The sequence below is a fragment of the Juglans microcarpa x Juglans regia genome, chromosome 3D (genome assembly GCF_004785595.1).
Source record: "Juglans microcarpa x Juglans regia isolate MS1-56 chromosome 3D, Jm3101_v1.0, whole genome shotgun sequence".
Classification (NCBI taxonomy): domain Eukaryota; kingdom Viridiplantae; phylum Streptophyta; class Magnoliopsida; order Fagales; family Juglandaceae; genus Juglans; species Juglans microcarpa x Juglans regia.
Window position 1 is genome coordinate 7,899,686 of NC_054598.1, and position 22,349 is coordinate 7,922,034.

A 22,349-nucleotide genomic window follows, 5' to 3' on the forward strand; every position below is an offset into this window, starting at 1 on the left:
TTAATTATTAATAAAGTATTTTTTAATAATATTATATTTTTTTTATTTTTTAAAATATATTTAAAAGTGTAAAAAAACATATGTAAACAAATAACAAAAAAAAAAAAGGACCAATTGTACTTAACTGTGGACGTAGCACAAAAGCCAGAGAAAAAAAATTAAGTCCATTTATTTATGTCACATCTTACCGAAAATGTGTAGAAAGAGGAAATGGTAAAACTGACAGTAAATTCGAAGTGAAGGGAGCGTGCAGCAGTGCTGACTGCTGAGGTAAAATAAATTTAAAAAAATAAACGGGTAGTAGACCGGTAGTATAGCATAGTAAGGGCATCATTTTTCTATGCCTATGTTTCTTTTAATAAACGAGTAGTAGACCGGTTGTAAAATTTTTATTTTATTTTTTATTTTTTTAATATATTTAAATATTTTTAAAAAAATAAAAGAAAAATATCAATATATTTAAAATTATTTTCTTAATCATTAAGTAAAAAAAATAATTTTTACTAAGCGATTAAATAAAACGGTACAAATGAATAGATAAAATAGTATTTCCCTTCTCTTTTGGATGATGCTACAACTCCTGGCTCCCGCTGAAGCTATAACATATGTTTTCACATGTTTTCATATATTTTTTAAATTATTTTTATATAAATTTTTTTAATATTTTTTAAAAATAAAATAAATTGAAAATATCATTAAAAACACTTCTTTAATTAAAAAGTAAAAAAATATTTTTTAATAATATTTTTAAGCTTTTTTATTTTTTAAAAATATTAAAAATTATATAAAAAATAATTTAACATAAAAATATATATTAGAGCTCCATAAGAGCCCACCGGGAGCTCTAGAATTTTTCTTTTTTTTTTTCTTTCTTCCCACCTTCTTTTTTTTGAATTAATTAACATATCACATCACGTGATACTCCTGCTGCAAAAGTGGAAATAGAGGCCATTTAAATCAACAGAAAGCTTTGGGTACCGAACTCGGGACTCAACCCAGATGGCAAAACTTGATGCGAGAGAGGGTCAGATTTTCAGACTACCCATATTTATATAAGTTCTAGACTTGCACGTAGGTCGTAAGGTCCAACCTCAAAACCGGGCTGTCGCTGACTTCCTAGGCCTCACAATGACAATGTCGTGGTTGACAGAGACGAGCAATCAACAATCGGCAGAGTCAAATAAACTAAAAATTTGGCCACCCAACTTAATTTTAGAAATAATTGTCATTAATAATATTAAAAAGAGATTGTTTTAGAGGGAAAAAAATAAAATAAAATAAAATAGGAATGATACATTGTACACGTTGAGTTGAATGGTCTTTTTCCGCGGAGTGTCTGGAAATTGATGGTGAGAGCTTGATTATTAATTATGACTAATGATATATATATATAACATATTACATAATATATTATACAATAATATTATAAAATAAAAATATTTTTATAAAATGATGTTATTTTTATAAGATATTTTATAAAAATATCTCTTATTTAAAATATAATTATCTAAAATATTATAAAATACGTTGTGTATAAATTATTTTTTATTAATTATTATGTTAATTAAGCTTAGAATTGCACCGTCTCGGATATCGTGGGTTGTTGTTGGCCGAAATAAAATCAGCATAATTGCTTTGACCAGAGGACAAAAATAAATGGCATTGTCTGACAAATAAGTTTTTGACCACCGAAAGGCTTGGCCTTTGATAAATGCTTCCTAGATTCGAATCTCACTAGTGTCGATTGTTGGATTTTGTAGAGCTTGATTTTTGATTGGGGGGAGAAAGTTGAAAGTTGGCTCGGGTTTCACTCGATGTAACGTTAAAGTGAATATTAGATTAGAAGTTTGTTTGAAGTTCATTCGTCAATTGGTTCAAGTAAACATCAGACAAATTTTGCTCAAATCTCACTCATCAATTGATTGGAGCGAAAATCAAATAAAAAATTTCATGTCTATATATTTAGAGTAATTTTGGTTAAGTGGGTAAATATCGCGTAATTATTTTGAAAAAGAGTGAGATTTTCTATTAAAAAATTTATATTTTTCTTGTAAATCTTATATTTTATTTATTTTTTCAAAATGATTATGTGACGATTATACAATTCATAATTATAAATATATTTTCTCATATATTTATGATGAAAAACGTTTATTATAAGTGCCTGGTGTAAACGAGACTAACGTATAGATACTTGATAAGAGAGATACTGAGCTGATGAGAGAGAGATCAAGCTGATGAAGCTGATAAAAGAGAAATGCTTAGTTGATAAGAGAGAAAGACTGAGCCGATGACAGAGAGATTGAGCTGATGAGAGGGGAAGATCGAGCTGATGAGAAAGAACATGTACGTTTAGAAAAAAAATAAATAATTTATTTTAAATCTGACGTGTCATTGACGACTATATGTCGATTGTATCTAACTATTGTATATAAAATAATTGATTTATGATTATGCTTTGTAAGGTAATAGAGGGAGTGGCACCTAACAAAGAAAAATAGAGAGGCAGCCCTAGAGAGAGAAACAAAATATGCATTATATTGCTCTAGTGTATCTCGACTTTCTTCTAAATAAAATCTTCTTTCAGCTTCTTCTCAAATCACATAAACTTTATATCATACGTGATTGAATTATTATTCATTTTGTTTTATTATTATTATTTTTCACAACATCAATTACTGCGGTATAAATATCATTTTTTGTTTGTGTCAGGGTTTAGGCTGTGTTGGGCAGTGAGATCATTTCATTACTATTAAATATTATATCATTATTTTTTACTTATTTTATTATTATTTAATATTTTATTATTAATCTTTCATCATTTTTTTATTACTATTTATAAATTATCTAAAATCATCTTATTACCTAAATTATCTATTATGTATATTATATATAAAGATAATCATATCTCAATTTTATTGATAATCATCACTTATAATAAATAAATATTTGATATAAAAAGAAAATTGAGAGTTACTTTTATAATTTTGAAACCAAATTCCTAATAAAAATTATGTGAAAATTATTGATAAACGCCATATGCAATTTTTTTTTTTTTTTGAAAGAGTAGAGTTAAATTTGAGAGATATCATTGATGTTCTGAGATTCTGAGAGTTGTTCACCGGTTCACCCTCCGTATTAAATTCATCCAAAATAGTAAACTTCTTATCACTGATAATCTGAGAGTTGTTCGAACCACCTCCAGAATATCGAGTGGCAAAAGCTAGCCTTTTGGTCATCAATGGTGGGCATTTTGTAACGTGGTCAATTGGGAGGCCCAAAATGATAATTATCTGTCTTTTTTTGGGAGAGATTTGCTCTAATTCCGGTGCTATGTTTATACGTTGTTACCGAACAAAATTATTGAAATAAGACCTATTATTTTAAGAAATTAGAAAATACTGATTACGTGAACCAAGCGTACCCTTACCAACTACATTTAGATAAGGAATGTCAAATCTCATTTTCTACAATATTTTTTCTTTTTGAGTACTGATACATCTAAAAAAAAAAAATACATAAAAATAATATCACAAATTAACATAATTTTATCTGATCTGTTAGATCTATTTTATAATAAAAATAATTTTATATTCTAAATAACCATATCAAGTCACGTCAATTTATAAGATTATTTTTGTGTAATCTTTTTATAGTTAGAGTATTTTCTTTAATTTAGAAAACAATAAAACAAAATTTATTTGACTAAGATTACAAAAATAAAAATGATATTTTTTTTATCATCTCAAATCCGTAATGTGTCGTGCCTCCCCCATTCACCCCACCTGGCATTTGGCCCTGCTAGCGAGGGCGGGGGGCGAGAAGGGTCCAACCACTCTTCGCACTTATATATTTTATTATATCAATATATATATATAAATATATTAATATATATTAAGTAGAACATTTACTTAATATTTTGTGTAAGTTATAGTATAGTAGGATGACCCTTTTATAAATTACCAAGGCAATACAAGATCACACATTGCTTAAGTGTGAGACTTGTATTGTGAATGTAATGTATAGAATGGTCACCCTACTACACTATAACTTATATAAAATGTGCACTAGCAAATTTAAAAATTATATAGTTTTTAAATTATAGTCATATTTATAAATTTACAATTTACAATTTAGGTCTAAAAATGTGTTTTTAATTACCTTTTGACTCATGAATAATTTTTTAGTCTAGTGAACTATAATCTATTATTGAAGTAGGCGGGAGACGAGGCAAATTGGGAGTCTGCCCCGCCCCTAAGATGCGGGGGTCAGCATTTCACCCCCACCCCTAGCCCATGCGGGGCGAGGAGGGAGAGCACCCCTAGCGCATTACGTAGTTGCCTATTTAAGTAATAAACATATTATGCTATTTAAAATGTCATATCATCACGTGTAATCCATAATGATAATTTTTTTATGAGAAATATTTTGGCTATAAAAGAATCACATAAAGATAAATTTTTAAATTGACATAGTTTAATATAGTATAAATTGTAAAATTACTTTTATTATAAAATAGATCTGATAAACCACATGAAATCATATTAATTTATTAATTTAAAAAGGCTACTAGAGACACAAATCAATCCCACAAAGGGATTCTGCATACAGATGTGGTACCACGTGTCTTCCCCCCCCCCCCCCCCCCCCCCCCCCCCCCGGCCGGCGCATTATCTTCCCATGCATTTCTCCTCACTCCTCCATTTTCTCTCTCCCTTCCTCGTTAAGGCGATTCCCGACCACCCTAGCCATTGGACTGTCAACCACCTTGAACACTGGAAGACGCTCGTCAGCCATGCTTATTGCGACCGCCCCAACCACTCTGCAACCACCTCGTGCCTCTCCATGCCGCGACCCGTGCTGCAACCACCCCAACCACACTACGCCCACCCCAGCAACCAAACGCCAGCCACACAAGTCGCGACCACACTGCAACCAGCCACAGTGCACAAAATGTACACTGCAAGTCGCAACCCCACCCCTACCGTGAGCTCTCATGTCATAGTTGGCGGTGCCACTTGGATCGTTGGCGACTTTTGTCCATCCTAAGGTGGTCTCCAACAACTATGGCCGGTGCATGGAGGGGGAAGGGAGAGACATGGGGGAGGAGGGGAGTGGAAAGGCACAAGGAGATAAGGGGTATAAAGAGGGAAAAAAAAAAGAAGACATGCAGCATATTATCAGTGTGCCACATCTTTGTACGAGATTTCTTTATTAGATTTATTTGTGTCTATAGTATTTTCTGCTTAGAAATATGCAATAAAAGCACGAAAGCTTACGAAGGCTGCGGCTACTAATTCCGCGGGCCCATTGAGCCTTCAAAGTCCCGTTCGGCCGTCAGCGATTTGACATATTTGCTGAGTGAGTAGAGACAGGGCCCAGACCCAACGGTTTGGGTCCAAAAGTTGGAGTATTGTCTTCGGTTTGTGTACAGAATATAGTGCGAGAATTTGCGAGATTATACAGAGAAAGAGAAGATGGATAAATTAACGTTTCTTTTGTACGTGTATATCTGAACTCGATCCTCTTCTATATACGTAGAATCACAATGAGACCATAATCGGAATTTAACCAAAATACACAGTGACAGAATACGAAGGATATTGTAATATAGATGAATGTAGTAGGAAACCTAAGAGGTGGGTGGTGGGTGGATTAAAGGCATGTTTGGATATAGAAATGATTTCATCTCATCTCATTTCATATACTATTATAACTTTCTCTGATTTTCACATAAAATATAATAAACAATTCAAATTTTTTAAATCTTAAAATAATAATAATATTAAAAAATAATATTATAATAATTTATTATTTAATTTATCTAAAACCATCTCATCTCATTTTACTATTTAGAACAGTTGAGTAACTTAACCATTTCTCGGCTTGTGCATGAAAATATTGAAACGCAGAAAATGGTTCAAATCTTTGAAGCAAACAGACCCATTCCTACACTTGGGGTTGAGCTTATATATGCATACATTGGTAGTGACAGACTTAAAACCAAAAAAAATACAAATAATATTTCTTGTTTTACATGTAAGTTAAAGAGAAGAGCAATGCTCCTTAATTTATATCACTCATTTTATCCTTTGATATCACGTGGCTTATTTAAAAAAATATTTAAAATTATATATTTAAAACAAAATAGCTCCCAAAAATACAAAAAGAATAAGGCTAAAATCCAAATTCCTTATACCCTTATGTTTGTGTTTTTAATTTTTTTAATAAGTTACGGTGCCACATTAATGGGACAGAGTAGGTGGTGTAAATTATGGGACATAGTAACATTTTTATAAAGAGAAAGAAAAATGCCAGTCCTCTCGCTGAGATTTTATTTTTATTTTTTTAATTTAATGATTAAAAAAATATTTTTTAATGATGTTGTGATTTTTTATAAAAATATTTAAAAGTGTTTAAAAAATGCATGCAAAAAAAAAAAATGTACTAGCAGGAGCCCTAACGGAGGCTAAAGAGCCACCGAAAGAGAAATGATAGAGTAGCCACACATTTTAGAAGGCCGAAGATTGAGGATATGGAGTTAGGCATGCTTGGAAATATTTGAGAATTGTGAGAATTTGTTTGAGATTATATTTTGAGAAAATGATGGAAAACAAATTGAATAATATTTTCCAAAAATAAGTATTACATTGGAGTTTATGAAAGTGGATAGATAAAGTTGAAAAGTTGTTTGAATATAATTTTTTGATTTTTTTTTTAAATTTATAAAAATTGTATTGATTTTTGTGTTTAAGTAATGATTAAATAAAAAATTTTAAAAATTCGTAATTTTAAAAATTCTGAATTGATTTTTTTTTTTATATTTTAATGATATTAAGAATGAAGTTACGAGATATTTTGAATTTTTTTTCTTTGTCGAACATGCCCACTTCAAAACGATCTAAGAAGTGATAGAACCTTATAAACTCAATGGATATAATATTTTTGAGCAATGTTAGATACAATTTTAAAATGTGAAAGTCTCACACTCCATTTGAGAAAAGTGAAATCTAATATTAAAAAATGAGACTTTTTGCGTAGATATCATTTTTATTCATTTTTTAAACGAGAGTGTGCGGAGCTTGTATCCCAAGACTATATAAAGAAATAATTTCCAAATTTCTTTTCATGTATATATATATATATATATATATTTTTTTTTTTTCATGTTAACCTTCATTTAAAATGAAAAGTATTTAGTCAGTATAAACTATAAAGCATCAACTATATTGATATTTTCCAGAGAGAGAAAAAACTATATTGATGTTTTATTATCGACTTAATCTAATGAAAAAGCACGATTAAAATAGTTTATATTTTTAATAAATAATTTAACTATTTTGTGTTAAAGAAATTATTTGTATAAGATTCAAATAAGTAAGTCTCATATGAGTAATTATAAAAAAGTAGACTCCATATTAAAAAATGTAAAAAAAATTTATATTTTATTATTAGAATCTATTTTTTTACAAAAATTTTATTACCTTAGAAAACAATGCTTGTATGAATTAGGGAGCGAAGAGGAAAATGAGATGAAAAAAGAATGACAAAATAATAAAAAACAAACCAGTGGTATAAAAGGGTGCCGAAAGTAATATTGTGGAGGACGCTCTCTGTAGTCAATCAAAATCGAGCGAAACCGGAGCGCTTCGAGTTACTTGGAGATCGGCCCGAGAGGGCCAGAGAGCGCCGTCCCCCCCCCCACCTTCGTTTCGAATTGGATCCTTAGGTATAACAGAAACTTTCAGAGATCAAAAAATTTAATTAATTCATACTCCGTATTTGACGAGATTAGGTATGCTCTCACATACTCATTCCAGTGTTCAAGTTACATTTCGATTTTAGGTCACAAACTTGGGAGGATTTAGATAATAAATAACATCGGAATATTATGAAAGTTCACGTAATTGATTGTTAGTTTCTCGTTGAATATTGCGATTTCTTTAGTTTTACGTGTAATTCATACGTTAATACGCTTCAAGAAATGTTGGAGTTTTAGTTAGAGGATCCATATGTTTGCGTGTACACACACACACATTTGATTGCAAAGAAATTAACAGTTCAGCAGAGTGGAGAGGCGAAACTTCAGATCAGATGCTTTACTTTTTTTTTCTTTTTTACAACCTTTATGTCATTAACTTGAATCCGTCACTTTTCTTTTTCAATTTAATAGGAATGTTATTTTCCTGTTCTATATGGTTGTTCGCGAGAACTTTTGCAATAACAAATTGGACGTCGTAGTTTACTGATTGATTCATCCGCATGAAGTAGATTATATGATTATATTTCTGAGTGGTAGTGAAATGTGCGAATCATCTGTAGGCAGGCATCTTGGTTTGCTAAATTAGACTTTATCCTCTATCTCCTTGTCTCTACTTCTTGTACTTGAATGTAACAGATTGGATTTAGGACGAGAGAGTGGCGAATAGGATCTTACATTGCCTAAGATTGAGAAATTATTGTGTTTTGGGGACCGGTCTGGTGTATTTTGAGTTGTTCTTTTCTCGGGCTTTTAGATCATTTTGGGCAAGGTGTTTTCTTGTATACATTCAGTGTAGTTAGTTTCTTCTTTGATATATAATATTTTTTACTTAGCAAAAAAAAAAAAAAGATAGAGAAATTATTTAGGTTTATGATGATTTAAAAGGGCTCCTATTGTAATCTTGACTAGTCGTTTTGAATTATAAGCTTAGATATAGTTGGAACTTTTCTTAGAATGTTACAAATAGCATCAAAGTTAATATCCAGCTATAAATGTGGGACTTGAGCCGTGCCACGTATAAGAGAATGACTCGAGGAGGACAACAAAGACTTAAGGAAGGAGATTGTAATACCCTAGACGTAGTATGTGAGTGTGGTGAATGAGATCTCACATTTGTTAGGAGGAAAAGTTACCATGGTTTGTAATGATTCCAAACGGTACTCATAAAAAAAAAAAAAAGATTCCAGATGGCTTGATTGTAACTTTTACGTCTCTTTGGAGTATAAGCTTAGATGCTGCTTGACTTTCCTTGGGTTTTTACATTTACTTTTATTGCATGCTTCTAAAAATGTCAATAACAGCAGTTCTATTTGCTTCATCGAAACTATTTTATTGAATGAGCATTTCAAACTAGTTTTGGGGTTCCAAAAAGGCATTTTACTAACTGGAGATGGTCTTATCTCTCACAGGCAGTTCTTAATCATATTGCTGCCACACATATAAGTAATCCGTAGTCCACTTTAGAGGACACTGAACGAGAAAAGTTTTCTTATTTTCACTAAGAGACAATGCAGAATCAGGAAGGCCCCAAAACAGATGGGGAATTGGAGGCTGCAGCATCCACTCCGACACCTGAGTTTGATGATTGGCCAAATTTTGGAGATGATGATATTATGCAGCAGCAGTCTGCAATCCGGGCTGAGGAAGCGGATAAAACCCCATTCGTAGGCGATAAGGCAAGAGCAACCAAATTCTTGCATTGGACAAAACATGTTCTGATTCTTTCATAATTATAATTAGATTTAGATTTATAATATAATTTCTACAACTCATAATTTATTCTACCTTATTTTTTTTCTTCTAAGAAAATCACTGTAGCTTTTATAGATTCTGACTGGTGCCATTATCTTGATTCGATGGTGATGCGACGACAGGAGCCACTGTCTTCACTGGCAGCTGAATATAAATCAGGGAGCCCTATCTTGTTGGAAAAAATTAAGGTTCTTGTTGCGTGTTCTGCATTTCATCCTGCAGTTATCATTTTCACTAAAATCAATTTCTATATCTCGTTATGCAGGTGCTTGGTGAAAAATATGATGCAATTCGGCGAACAAGAGGAGATGGAAACTGCTTCTTTCGAAGCTTTATGTTTTCATACCTTGTATGTCCTAATGTGCATCTTACAGACTCCTTTCATCTATGTACTCTGGGTGATTACCCTAAGCATTTTCTTGGAAGGAAGTAAGGAAGTCATTTTAGCTACTAAATAATTGCTGTGCTGCGCACATAGGAGCATATTTTGGAATCACAAGATCGGAAAGAAGTTGATCATGTCAAAGTTAATGTTGAGCAATGTAGAAAAACACTTCAGAGCTTGGGTTATGCAGACTTCACTTTTGAAGACTTTTTTGCGGTAAACTACTTATCAAAAAGACTTTTTTTGCAGTGAACTTATAGCGATTCTCTCTCTCTCTCTCTCTCTCTCTCTCTCTCTAAACTCTTTATATGTTTATTACATTGATTTCTTTTTCTCTTTTTGCTCTTTATATGCTTGCATATTAGTCAGTTCCTTAGAGTGGATATACTGCCACAGTTTTCAAATGAGACAGATAAAACCATCTTATTATTATCCTAACACTCCTTTGGGTCTAGACTTCACCTTAATGAGTAGGGTTCAACATGTGGAATTTTATACTTGCATAGGAGGTTTAGAGTGGAGACATAGATTGAACTTAGCACGTCATTTCAGATTATTATTCATCACTAACTTGCTGGTCCGTGTTTTTAAAATACCTTCATTATGTGGGGGAATAATTAATGTCGACTTGACTAGCTTAACTGGTAAACATCTTGATTCTTAGTGACTGAATTCCACCAAACCTGATATTTCTATTTCTTAAAGCCTGGAAAGGATGCTGATTTGGTATTTCCTAGGTATCAAATTATCCTTTTGAAAGTAAACATATTTTTCCATCGTTTTTAGAATTTTCCATTAATAAAATAAATGACACAAAACTTTGGGGCCTGCAGAGTTGAAATTCCATGTCTTATTTTACAGACTTCCAACATGAACAATTGTTTTGTCCACAAATGACTATTGTTTTACATTGGTGGCATACTAAATGGTACTGGTTCTCCAACTTGGAATTGACCGATTGACTGTTTATGACTTATTATGGGGATCAGCTTTGGGTCATGAAGCAATTTGTTTTCCTTTCTTTCTATTTTTTTTATAAGTACTGTTTGGGTCATGAAGCCTTGGGCAGACAATGACATAGACCTTTTACTTTTTCTTTTTTTTTTCTTGTATGAATTGGCTATAGGAATAAATGACATGTCCTTGGTTTTGGAAATGATTTATTTTGTTCTCCAAGAACATAGGCTGCTTGGAAACTTGGTTAGGGTGCTTAGGACATGTATTGTGTGTAGACCATGAGGGGGTCATAAAGTATTGGGCAATCATTGGCACGAGCCTTCTTCAAAATTTAATTTTCCACATGTATATTGCAGGAGGAATAGATATGCTGTTATTTGGTTTAATTTTTTAAAAATCTTTACTTATAAAAAATGTTTTTTTTAAAAGTTTTTTATGATGTTTTAAATCATAAAATGCTGACCAGTGGTCTGTAGTTTTATGATGGAATCTTTAATACTCACTCATATTTTTGACACTTGGTTTCTATCCCGTGTGAAAAAAAAAATTCTCAGTTATTCCTTGAGCAGCTGGAAAGCGTTCTTCAAGGAAATGAAACTTCAATAAGGTGTTGACAACTTGTTCCTTTCAAGGCTGTTTTGTTCACAGATGTAATTTGATGGCCAAACAATGTGCTGTCTGCAATAGTTTAAATCAAGTTACTCTTTCAGTGTGGAAAAATAAACACGATTTATTATTTGCTGCAGTCACGATGAGCTTTTACTCAGGAGTCGAGATCAATCAATATCTGATTATGGTGAGTGACCTTTGGACCGAAATTCCTTGATCTAGTTTGCTTCTTGCCACATTCCTGACAAATTTTGTTGGATAGTTGTAATGTTTTTCAGATTTGTTACCTCTGGTGAAATAAGAAGGCGCTCAGAGTTTTTTGAACCTTTTATAATGGGTTTAACAAATACAACTGTAGAGCAGGTTTGTTCGATGTCTTACAAACTCGGTGGCATACTCATCAGCATTACATTTGCGTTCTTTCAACCCATCATTGAATTTTGTAATTACCCATTAGTATCTGTAAGAATTCAGAGTCATTGTTATGTAGATGAGTCATTATGTCCATTTAAGAGTAAGTCAAGTAATTGTTGATGTTTGGAATTAAAACTAAAATGTTATTTGTTGGGTTACTATATGCCACTGCATCGTTACATTTTAATCCTTGAGGAGATAATTTGTTCCCCGGCAAGTATGGTTAAAACTTTTCATTGTTACCGCAGGCCTGCAGCTTTAAGATTTCAAGCTCTATCTCTCTCTCACGTGTTATTATCTGTTTTTTGTAGTTTTGCAAGTCATCAGTGGAACCAATGGGTGAAGAGAGTGACCATGTGCACATTACTGCGCTGTCAGATGCATTGGGTGTGCCAATCCGTGTCGTGTACCTTGATCGCAGCTCCTGTGATAGTGGTGGTGTTAGTGTAAATCATCATGATTTTATTCCTGCTGTTGGTGATCTAACAAATGCAAGTGGTAGCTCTGAGACAGTTAGTCCCTTTATCACCTTGCTATATCGCCCTGGTCACTATGATATTCTCTACCCGAAGTGATGCTCATTATATGTTTGATGGTAAGCTTGTCTTACGTCTTTCTTGGGTCACAACAATTGTACACTTTATGGCTCCTGATAGGATAAGCTGTAATCTAGACCTCAAAAAATGAACAAGCGGAAGCCAATAGTTCTATATTCTGTCACACGTGGAATTTAGCTCTAAAGAGATTATATTTATTTGAGTTTATGTTCATACATGTATTACAGGTTGTTTTTGACGTCCTTGTCAGCCAACGGGGCTGCTCTCAGGCTAAATCTCTGTCGATAGGACATCTGCTGTGGGAAGGTGAAGGCGGCCAAAGCTCTGTATTTTAATTCATGCTGTAACTTTTTCTGAGACTGTTCAAAAACTTCCGAGCTGTGTGACTGAGGACAATGGGACATAAACATGAGGTTCTCTGAAACTTGGGACGGTTGTAGCTTTCAATTATGAATTGCGTGAACTATGGAATTGCATTCATTAAAACATAACCGTTTAGTCCTCCTGGTTGGGTTGAAACTCAAAACTCATAGTTCACCATATGTCGTTTGCTTTTTTGGAGAAAGTCTACGGTTCGTTTGGTTACTTGTATTGAGATTTATGATTCAGGTGTCAGGGCTCACCCCGTTTTATCGTCTCAGGTCCTCACGGTTTTAAGCCTGGTTAGATGTTATGTTGTGGTCCAAAGCATTTTGTGGGAACTATTTGCGGGGTGAAGAATTTTTAAGATATTATCAATCGATCATAGAGAAGGGGAAAAAAACAAGGTATCTCACATTGAGATCGTCGAGGATCTGCAGGTGACTTCCCAAAGAAATAAAGGTTCGAGACGAATACAAATAATTCAAAAGTAAAACTTAATACAATATAAAGTTAGTTTAACAAAAGCTCTCTGACCTTGATACCTCAACGATTACAGATAGGTTCCAAGCACGGCAATCAAGAAACAACAAAACCAGGTGAGGAAAAAAAGTCAAAAACAGAAGAAAAGAAGAGGTATGGCAAGAAGCCTCCTCGAAACGCAGTGAAACATCTCTTCATTGTTCAGAAACTCCTTTACATATGTACGTCATTTAATTAATCTTCTCAAATCCATCCAAAATTTGGAGCTCCACCCGACGCTCTTTTTCTTTTCTTTCACCCCCTCTTAAAGGTCACAAAAATTTATAAGAAAAGCCGAAACATACTTCGGCTATGGTCAGGCAGTCCTATAAGTTTTTTTAAGTAGCTTATCCAAAGCATCAGAGAATTTTTTCCCCCTCCTCAGCCATACAGAGCATGTCACCAGTAATTCGGTCGGAAGATTTAGTTTACTCAGTAATGTAAGGTTAGTGCCCACATAAATTGCTTGCTCGCTTAGTCTGACTCCTTTGAAGAACCTGAAGATGGATCTCCAGCAGAATCCTCCCCATTTCCTCCCATTTTTGGTGGGCTTCCTTGGTTCTCCTCATGGGTGTTGGTCCGAGCTTTTCCAGGTCTGGTACGAACATTAACCCCCATTGGGAAGGGAACCTGCAGTTCAGAAAAATCGTCGGCATGAGATCAGATCATCTTTCAAGTATCCATGGAAATACATAAATTAATAATTAGGATCTAAAATTGTGTGTTTTGTTGCAATTTGCATACCTGATCACCAGCATTGGGGCCGTCAGTATTGAACAGAATTGGTCGGCACCGCTTATCCTCATTCATCAAGCTTGAGTTCTGGAAATGTGCAATGAGAGCAGCTATACCTTGTATGCGAGCAAATGCAAGTGACGCTACTTTTTCACTATTAAACTTCTCCCATTTCTTCCCATTGAATGCCTGCAGAAATTGGGAATCTTCTTTTAGATTTAGCCTTAGTGCGTATATTTTTCACCTTAAGACTCACGCATAATGAACCTGATAGAATGGAATGATCAAGGTAGGGTCTTTCATGTTGATAAATGCATACCCCACGTTACATTTGTTCTGCAAGAAATGTTGAGACTGTGTCAATGTTACAGATAATAAAACCATGTAGAAAGCACATGGCAAATCTTGTTCTACCCATACCACAATTCCTCATCCACAAAATTAGAGGGCAATTGCACTGAAAATTGCATTTACCTTAAAATCAATTGGAAGATAAATGAAATCATAGGTTCCCGGATGGCGTTCGTCTATTGCAGCCATAAGCATCTTTGATGTATACCTACAATTTTTTTTTTTTATCAGTAGTATATACCACAATTCTAACCACATTAATCCCAGAATTGAAAAATTGCCAAAAAGGAAATGTAGTTAACCATACTAACCAATGAGAGGATTCCTCTTACTTGCAGCCAGATTGGAAAAATTGTGAATTATAAGCAATTTCTATGACAGTCTACTATGGTAAAAATGTATAATCCCATTTTTTTAAAATTTTTTTTATACTCCAATTCCTACCTTGAAATGCTTTAATGCATTGCACTGCATATCCACTATCTAAATTAGCTTGATTTATATAGTCTTAAAACCACCACATAAAGCGAGCCATGAAATGACCTGTTGGTCAAATAGTACAAAACGCCGTCAGGGCAATTTTAACCCTGGCTGGGGTGGGGCCTAGCCAACAGTAGTTCAGTACAGTTTCGGTCATTTCCATTGTTTGCTAAAGAAAAAGAACGATTCAAAGAAGACTCCATACCCTCCCATAGATCCAACCCATACGAAGTCGGTTGCTTCCCCCAACCCAGCCCCATCCTTCTGAGAAGGATTTTAAATTTTGAAAGCAAACTGCATGAGTTTAACTGAATGATTTTTTTATTTTTATTTTTTTCTGGTGAATGACTGAACCTACAATCTACTTGCAGTCTGAAACCAAAGAGCTTACAAATGTTAATTCATAAGCCCAAAAAGATAAGATACGCTGGATTAACGAAATCGAGGTAAAGACCATAGAAATCTAAGTGGTTGGGCAAAAATACAAAAAGAGCCTGTGCTTGGACGTGTGCATAAGTAAGTTTCCCTCTCTATTCCAAAGATCGAGAATCCCAGGTTAACACCTTCATCTCTTAAACATCCTCTTAAAGTGATGAAAAGATGGGCAACGTGTCAGGATTTGAGGATTTGGCACCTGCTGGGTGCACTGAAAGAAAACCTATCTCCCTATTATGTAGTTTCCTTTACCCTACTAGAAAGACCTACCTAGGTTCAAAGGCCCCATGGATCATATGTGCTGTGCACCTTACACATACCAGTTTAATACCCTATTGATGTCAAAGCCCTACTGAATTTTACTGGAAAGAAGTAATATGCAACTATTACAAATATGATCTCAAGATTGCAAGCAAGGAGCCTCTTACTTGTTAGGAATGTTCTTTATCATAAGTGTTGTTCGGTTGTCTTCCCCTCGCATTATCCGGTCAATATCAAGTTCATACTGTTTTTTGTTCTCAGCCTGACTAGAGCCACCTTCATTCCTACGACTTCTAGCACGTTCAGTTGGAGGATCAAATGAATTAACCATTGGAATCATTTGGCCTCTACCAGGAAATACCATGCACCTCTGATTATGGGATTGGAGTCCTATACTTTTGGGGGGAACAGACAGGTCCATACAGTTTCCACCAATGTGAGGAAAGATGCCATGAGAAACAAATTCCATTGCATGCGGTGAGTTATTAGAAATCCTCAAATGCCCAAGAGAACTAGGATGAAATCCAGAAGCCTCGGAGGATTCCCCTGTATAAGCATGTTGTCTATCCCAGAGTGAAGCCATAACTGAGGGTGCTGATCCCACATGGTGGTTATTTATGGGCAAAACTGAGTTCGGCATATTAGATGGTGCTCTAGGAAATCCATGCAATCGCGGTGTGGGATGTGATCCACAAATTCCATTGACAAATGATGGTGAGTTTGGCCACATCATTCCTGGAGGCTGAGGGTGGTAGGATCTATTCCACGAATAATGATGTCCAGGAAGAGGGCAGCTCCCATTACCCGCAGAACCAAAAACTGACAGAGAGGAAAACCAGTTAACCAGACAAATCAACAAACACAGGAAAAATAGAAGAAGAAGAGCAAATTACTTAAACCAAAGGGTATAATCAAGTATGCAGCAAAGTGATAGTGTACCAAATCACCACATGCAATGCCACTACATGAACGGTTATCCAAGTATATCAAGCGGTTTGAGAGGTAACTTTGCCTTCCCTACTGCTGGCATCACATGGGATATCGGATGCAGCTCAGGGAACTAGGGCACAATTAAGACCTATCCAGAATAAACTATATTGAAGACTGATCAGCTATGCTTGAACTGTCATGGAAGAATGTATGCCATTTTGAGAAGCCGGTTGTCAGAGTCAAGTTTTCCTTTATTGTTTGTGCTTTTTGTTATTTCTTTTAGTAACTTATCTTTATTTTTTCATCTTCACAAGAAAAGTTCGAATATGGTTACTAGCAACCACATGGCATCAACAAAATTAGGTAACTGAAAAATACATCATGAAAATCATTTAAAAAAAAATGCACCTGGTTATTTATTGCACTTACCAGCTTCATTGAGTTCAATTGGATGTGCAGTTGAGTTTAGCCTATGCAACTGCCTGTTATCAAATCTTTCTGGTGGACTGGGATTGATGTTTGTAGTCATGGTACCCGGCGAGTTCAAATGGATGCCATTAGTTAAACCATCATGATACTCTGGAAGTGAATGAGGATGAAAAGTCGTCGTGCCACGAATGTCAAATTTCAGTTGTCCTGGTGAATGTGCAGACTCAGCAAGGCCAGGTTGATTGCCAACTGATCCAAGTCTCACCAGTGAGGGTAAGCTGTTCGGTACACTAGAAGAGATCCCATGATGAAATGCAGTTTCTATGGATGGAGCTTGTATTGCAGAGTGCACCCCCAAAACAGTTCCATGATCCATGCCACTAGATGCAATTTCCCCATGCGGGACTGAGACTGTCAACAAGACTTAGTGAGATGACAATCACATAGTAGCCTTTTTCCCCAACTAAATTACTACTTAAAGAGAAAAAATTTATTGCCAGTTACCATACCAGAGAAGCCAGTGTTTGAGTCAATAGGAGGGCTATTTTGTTGCAGGTAAGGGCCACGTTCATCACATTCCAACTCCGAAGGAAATTGTTGCATCAGACTGCAGCAACAAACAAAAACCCAAATGAAAGATAAAAAAGATATGTTAGTAGTGGATCCAAAACAATGAATAACACAAAGGTCATTTCAGCAGGAATCAAAGCACCATACTCTGTCCAATTTAGCAACATAGTTAAGTAAGAAGCATAGACCATATCAATGCATAGATCCTGCGACCTTATGCTTACGATTAATGGTTAATCAAGTGAAATCCTACTTAACTCTTATTCCAACATGGGCAAAAGTAAAAGGCAAAAGTGAGAAACGGTATACAAACAGTAAAAGCAGAAGTATTGTGCATAGAGAATACTACCGTCTTGATCCCCCAGGGCGGCTTGGCTCAAGCTTAATCTGCTTCCCGGCAATATCACTCTTGTTTAATGCACGAAGGGCAACCTCTGCTGCTCTAACATCATAAAATTCAATAAACTTGTGATGACTTCTATGTGGGGTTTCACGAATCTGCATACACATGAACAAGAACTGACCATGCATTAGAACCAACATCATAGTCTTGTAAGTCAATGATAGACAGGAGCCACAAATTTACCTCCTTGATTTCTCCATAGGCACCAAAAATCTGACGAAGTTCATCATTTGAAACAGAGGAATCAAGGTTAAATACCACGAGTGTACCCTGATTAATATCTTTCTCAGAAGGGTTATCCTTCCAAAAGACAACCCACAAGGCAAGAAGTCAAGCGAAAATGAATATGTAGAAATCAATAAAACACTAACGAACTACTCGACAATATAATGATAATCTGACATCATTTTGAAAACATACAACTACAATATTTTTAGGTTAATGAAAACAACAACATGCATAAATAAGGCATGAAAATGTAGAAGCTCACCTTTGGAATCGAGTAATGTATGTCAAGCTTCCTGCGCCTCACTGGTCTATTCTGAAGTGCTTTCATCGCATTTCGGGCTGCTCTAATATCATAATAGGAGATCATAACAAAACCGCGATGCTTGCAAGCTGTATAGAGAGTGCGGATATCTCCATATTGCTGCACATTCACGAAAGGACAAAAAAAAACCAATATTCTTTCAAGAATAATATCCAAGTGAAAATACACATGACGTGTGAACTAAAACACCAGTAAAAGCAAAGGAAAACACTCACCTCAAAAAGGGTCTTCAACTCAGAGTCTTCAACATTACTATTTATATTTCTAACAAACAATGTCCTGGAAGGGTGTTCGCCATGTGGGTGTTCGCCAGCTATTGAACCATTTGATGCCTCTGGCTGACTATTAGAAACCCCCCAGTAAAGTCAGAATTCTTTTGTCCATCATATGAACCATCATCTCCCAAATCCATACCCCCGACACTGCTGAAAAGGTCCAACTCTTCTGCATCATCCCCACCACTGGGTTGGACAATATACTCAAGCCCATCTGTCACTCCAGAAAGCAAGTCATCGTCATCAGGTAAGAGGTTTCCGATGGTTTGGGCCTCAATTTCTTCAAGGGATTCAAAAGGTTCCTCTTCCTCATAGTGGGAGGCAACAGTATCAACAGAATGGCCATATGGAGCATTGTTTGACGGTAATCTCCCTGATCAAGAAGAATTATACAAAATTAAATTATATAAACTCAGCGCTACAGCAAAATATATTCTAATGGAACCTACAGGCAAGATACCAAATCTAATGAAGCCAGTTGTATTACGAGGTCTAAAGTTCAGGATAAGAGCTGGCACCAGCACAAAGCCATGTGCAATTATACAGAAAGTGAAGCGAAAGGATGACTTACACTTCCTACTGAATAAATCTGACAATGAACTCGAGAAGAGACTACTCTCATACTGAGTACCCATCATACTACTCTTGTTGCCTTCCATAGCATAAGACGCCGGCTGTACATTCAAGGTCAATGAATGACTAGATGCTCTCCCTGCTCCCACTGCATGCCTATTTAATCTAAATTTTACTTGCTCGTCTCGTATTAAGAAAGACTCAGGATGTTCCTGGGACTTCACTGGAACAAGATTCTCCATAGGTGATGAGGCGACTGAATTGTTGTTGGCTGTTCATCACGTTAGATTGAGTTTTACTCCTTAAGAACCAGCTTCTCAGATATTCAATTCAAAGCAGCACATTCAAAATATAAATTCCATAAAAAATTACCATGTAACATGAACAAAAGAGATTCGATAGCATGTTGTTTGTGTGCTTCCCCCATAAGTGCACTTAAGCAATAAAAGCAACCCTTAAAAATATATTTTCCATGATATTCACTTCCCTACCCCACCCCACACCAGGTGTCAATTTTAAGCAAGAAGAAACACCAGAGTGCATTCCTCAAAAAGATGAAAAACCATATTTGAGATATTTAAAAATATTGGTTCTGAAATTACTGAAAAAAATTACACTAGCAATGACACCCACTTAGTTACAGATATGAATCTTGCATGCTAACCAATTAATTAATAGATTTTATATATAAGTAATCGAAAACTCTATTAAATAAGAACAATCTATTCATTAACATCTAAAACATTTACACCTTTGTCAAAAATAGTAACCATTAAACAGCTCATTGCATAGGCCTTGTTTTCTCTAGATTTCAGATATTTCCAACTTCCTAGTTATACACTATCTAACGCGTGCAACTGTTACAACATTTAAACTAGAATACTGACCACAGCCAAGACTAAAAGACATGAGAAAAATAAGCAACTATAGCTTACCCAAACTTCCCCTCTTGAATCTACAGAACAAGTCCTACATGGATGAGAAAATTTAGGGGGGAGCCCATTCATGCTTGTATTAAGACTGAAAATAGTCAAGGTCTCTTCATTTATTAAATATAATGGAGGGGAGACAAGTGTGACTATCTAGTATATATGAGAATATGCTTTGAATTGCAATTATAACGCTCTCAAGTTCAAAAACATTCTGATAGTGACAAATTGTACATTAATTTTGAAAAGGGCAAACAAATCCACTGAAAATGCATAACCATTTTGTTTATGAACCAAAACAGTAAGACCTTAATTTTCTAAGTTGATGGAACTCACCAAAGCCACCATGCATGTTATCCGACTTCCAAAAACCAAACTGCCTCTGCCAAGCATAAATATGGAAAGAAATATGAGAATAATTGGAACAACAAACTCAAAAGAGAGGATGTATCAAACGTTTCAGATTCTTAACTACAAACTGATAGACAAATCCTGCCTAGACTACATTGAATCTTGAATTCCATCATCAGAAGATAAACTTGAGACAGAATCAGAACATAAACAGGCAAGCAGTGGTTCAGTACCTCGTTGGGAAAACATAAATCATCGGAGAAATACGAGGATGATGATGAAAAACCAGGTTGGTCCATTATTTCTGATGGCATTGCAATACCTAAGAGTGGTGAAATCCTTCCAAATAAATAAACGCCTTCAGAATAAAATTTCCACCTCCGGTGTCGACAGCCACATTCACGTCTCTATATAAATTCAAAATTCTCTCCGACAAAATAACGGGAAAAAAAATCTGCACCGTAGTTATTCCTGTCAGCAATTGAGATACGATATTCACAGCCAGACAAGCCAATAGCAGCACAGCACGCATATAAACATTTTAGCTAAGGTAAATCATAATATTAAAACCCTACTATCTTGGATCAGCTTAAGATCTCGGATGTACGGCATAAACTAAGAAAAAATAGAAACAGAAATTAATAACCGGCATCAACTGTGAGTCATGTGAATACGCAACTAACTAATCGCAAAATTCTTTACAACTTTCGGGAAGATCAGTAAGATCAAAAGCAGATTACACGAGTGAGATTATTAAACAAAAATAAAACGGAAATCTTATAATTCAACATCCGATGGCACAGTTTACCTCCACGACTTGCCCAAGATCGAACCAAAATCTAATGGTTGAACTCCAAAGAGCAGCGATAAAATGGATCGGAAAACAAGTTTGCACCCAAACGCATCAAATTGCGACGAGAATTCAAGAGCAGAAATTATTTTCCAAATCGCAACTGGAGCCGAAACAAATCGAGGAAGAAGATATATATACACATGTAAGGGAGAGGGACATAGGCGAAAAAGATTTTAAAAACCGAGGTGGGAATGAGACAGAGAAATCGAATAAATTACGGCATAAGGCAAGGGGATTGGAGAAGGGGATCATCTAAGAATCTGTGCCGTGTAAGATCCTCCAAAGCTTTGATGCCTTTTTTCCCTGCATTGCACGTTAACCACCACCCCCTACCTCCCCTTCTATTTTTCAAATGATTTTTTATGCCATCATATTTTCTCACAAGCACAAGCTTACTTCAACCCCCTTCTCCTTCTCTTCTTGTCTTCAGCTCCGCTGGAGTTTTCGAAACCTTTCCTCGCAATCAATGGAGTTACCGGCGATCCAGTGAGGATCTCCGGCGAGATTCCGAGCGCTCGCCAGAGAGAAAGTCAGAAAGAGTTTGGAATTTTGGTCTGTGAGCAAACGGAGATCCAAAAAGGGACGGTGGTATTGGGAAAACGGGTCGCCGTTTACCGTCTAACGGTGTCAAGTCCGAATCCCGCTGTGTGGTCGGCAAACTGCAAGGGCAGCCTTCCTGTGCGTTTCGATATAATCTCTTTTGTCTCGTTGCCATGCTGGCAGAACCGAGCCGTGTGGGTGATTGGTTTTGGAAGTGAAACGACGATAATACCCTCGAGATTAATGATTGAGCTATTGAAACGGTTTGTCGCTTTTAGGTAAAAAGGCAAGGCGATGGTTTAGGTAACGGTCTTTATCTGATCTAAATCCATAATTCATAAACATTAGGCGAAAATAACTGGGGTG

General features: G+C 35.3%; 2 protein-coding genes across 3 annotated transcripts; one reads left to right on the forward strand and one right to left on the reverse strand.

The window, feature by feature from the left end:
- The first annotated feature begins 7,575 nt into the window (after window positions 1-7,575).
- LOC121256101 (OVARIAN TUMOR DOMAIN-containing deubiquitinating enzyme 1) lies at window positions 7,576-13,410 on the forward strand. 2 transcript variants are annotated; one of them, XM_041156743.1, is made up of 10 exons: window positions 7,576-7,729; window positions 9,172-9,438; window positions 9,637-9,702; window positions 9,780-9,863; window positions 9,993-10,115; window positions 11,411-11,463; window positions 11,603-11,652; window positions 11,728-11,828; window positions 12,191-12,474; window positions 12,664-13,410. In XM_041156743.1, exons 2-9 carry the CDS (start codon window positions 9,271-9,273, stop codon window positions 12,452-12,454), a joined length of 909 nt encoding a protein of 302 aa, XP_041012677.1. In that variant the 5' UTR covers window positions 7,576-7,729; window positions 9,172-9,270; the 3' UTR covers window positions 12,455-12,474; window positions 12,664-13,410. The 2 variants fall into 2 exon arrangements, with proteins under 2 accessions (XP_041012677.1, XP_041012676.1); XM_041156742.1 differs by having other exon boundaries at window positions 7,597-7,795.
- A 37-nt stretch (window positions 13,411-13,447) lies between these two features.
- Window positions 13,448-22,116, reverse strand: LOC121256100 (protein MEI2-like 4). The gene is given in 16 exon segments (XM_041156740.1): window positions 13,448-13,948; window positions 14,063-14,242; window positions 14,321-14,389; window positions 14,528-14,612; window positions 15,748-16,399; window positions 16,940-17,350; window positions 17,449-17,546; window positions 17,859-18,007; window positions 18,096-18,212; window positions 18,403-18,561; window positions 18,678-18,818; window positions 18,821-19,110; window positions 19,309-19,581; window positions 20,576-20,621; window positions 20,824-21,061; window positions 21,399-22,116. Coding segments are annotated over 15 exon segments (2,907 nt in total). The 5' UTR covers window positions 20,905-21,061; window positions 21,399-22,116; the 3' UTR covers window positions 13,448-13,792.
- Between the last annotated feature and the right edge of the window lie 233 nt (window positions 22,117-22,349).

Bases quoted from the DNA above. Each gene is read 5' to 3' on its own strand.
- LOC121256101 (XM_041156743.1), top strand. From the start codon at position 9,271: ATGCAGAATCAGGAAGGCCCCAAAACAGATGGGGAATTGGAGGCTGCA. The intron at 9,703-9,779 runs GTTCTTGTTGCG...CTCGTTATGCAG, and splicing joins TCTTGTTGGAAAAAATTAAG to GTGCTTGGTGAAAAATATGA. The intron at 9,864-9,992 runs GTATGTCCTAAT...CTGCGCACATAG, and splicing joins GCTTTATGTTTTCATACCTT to GAGCATATTTTGGAATCACA.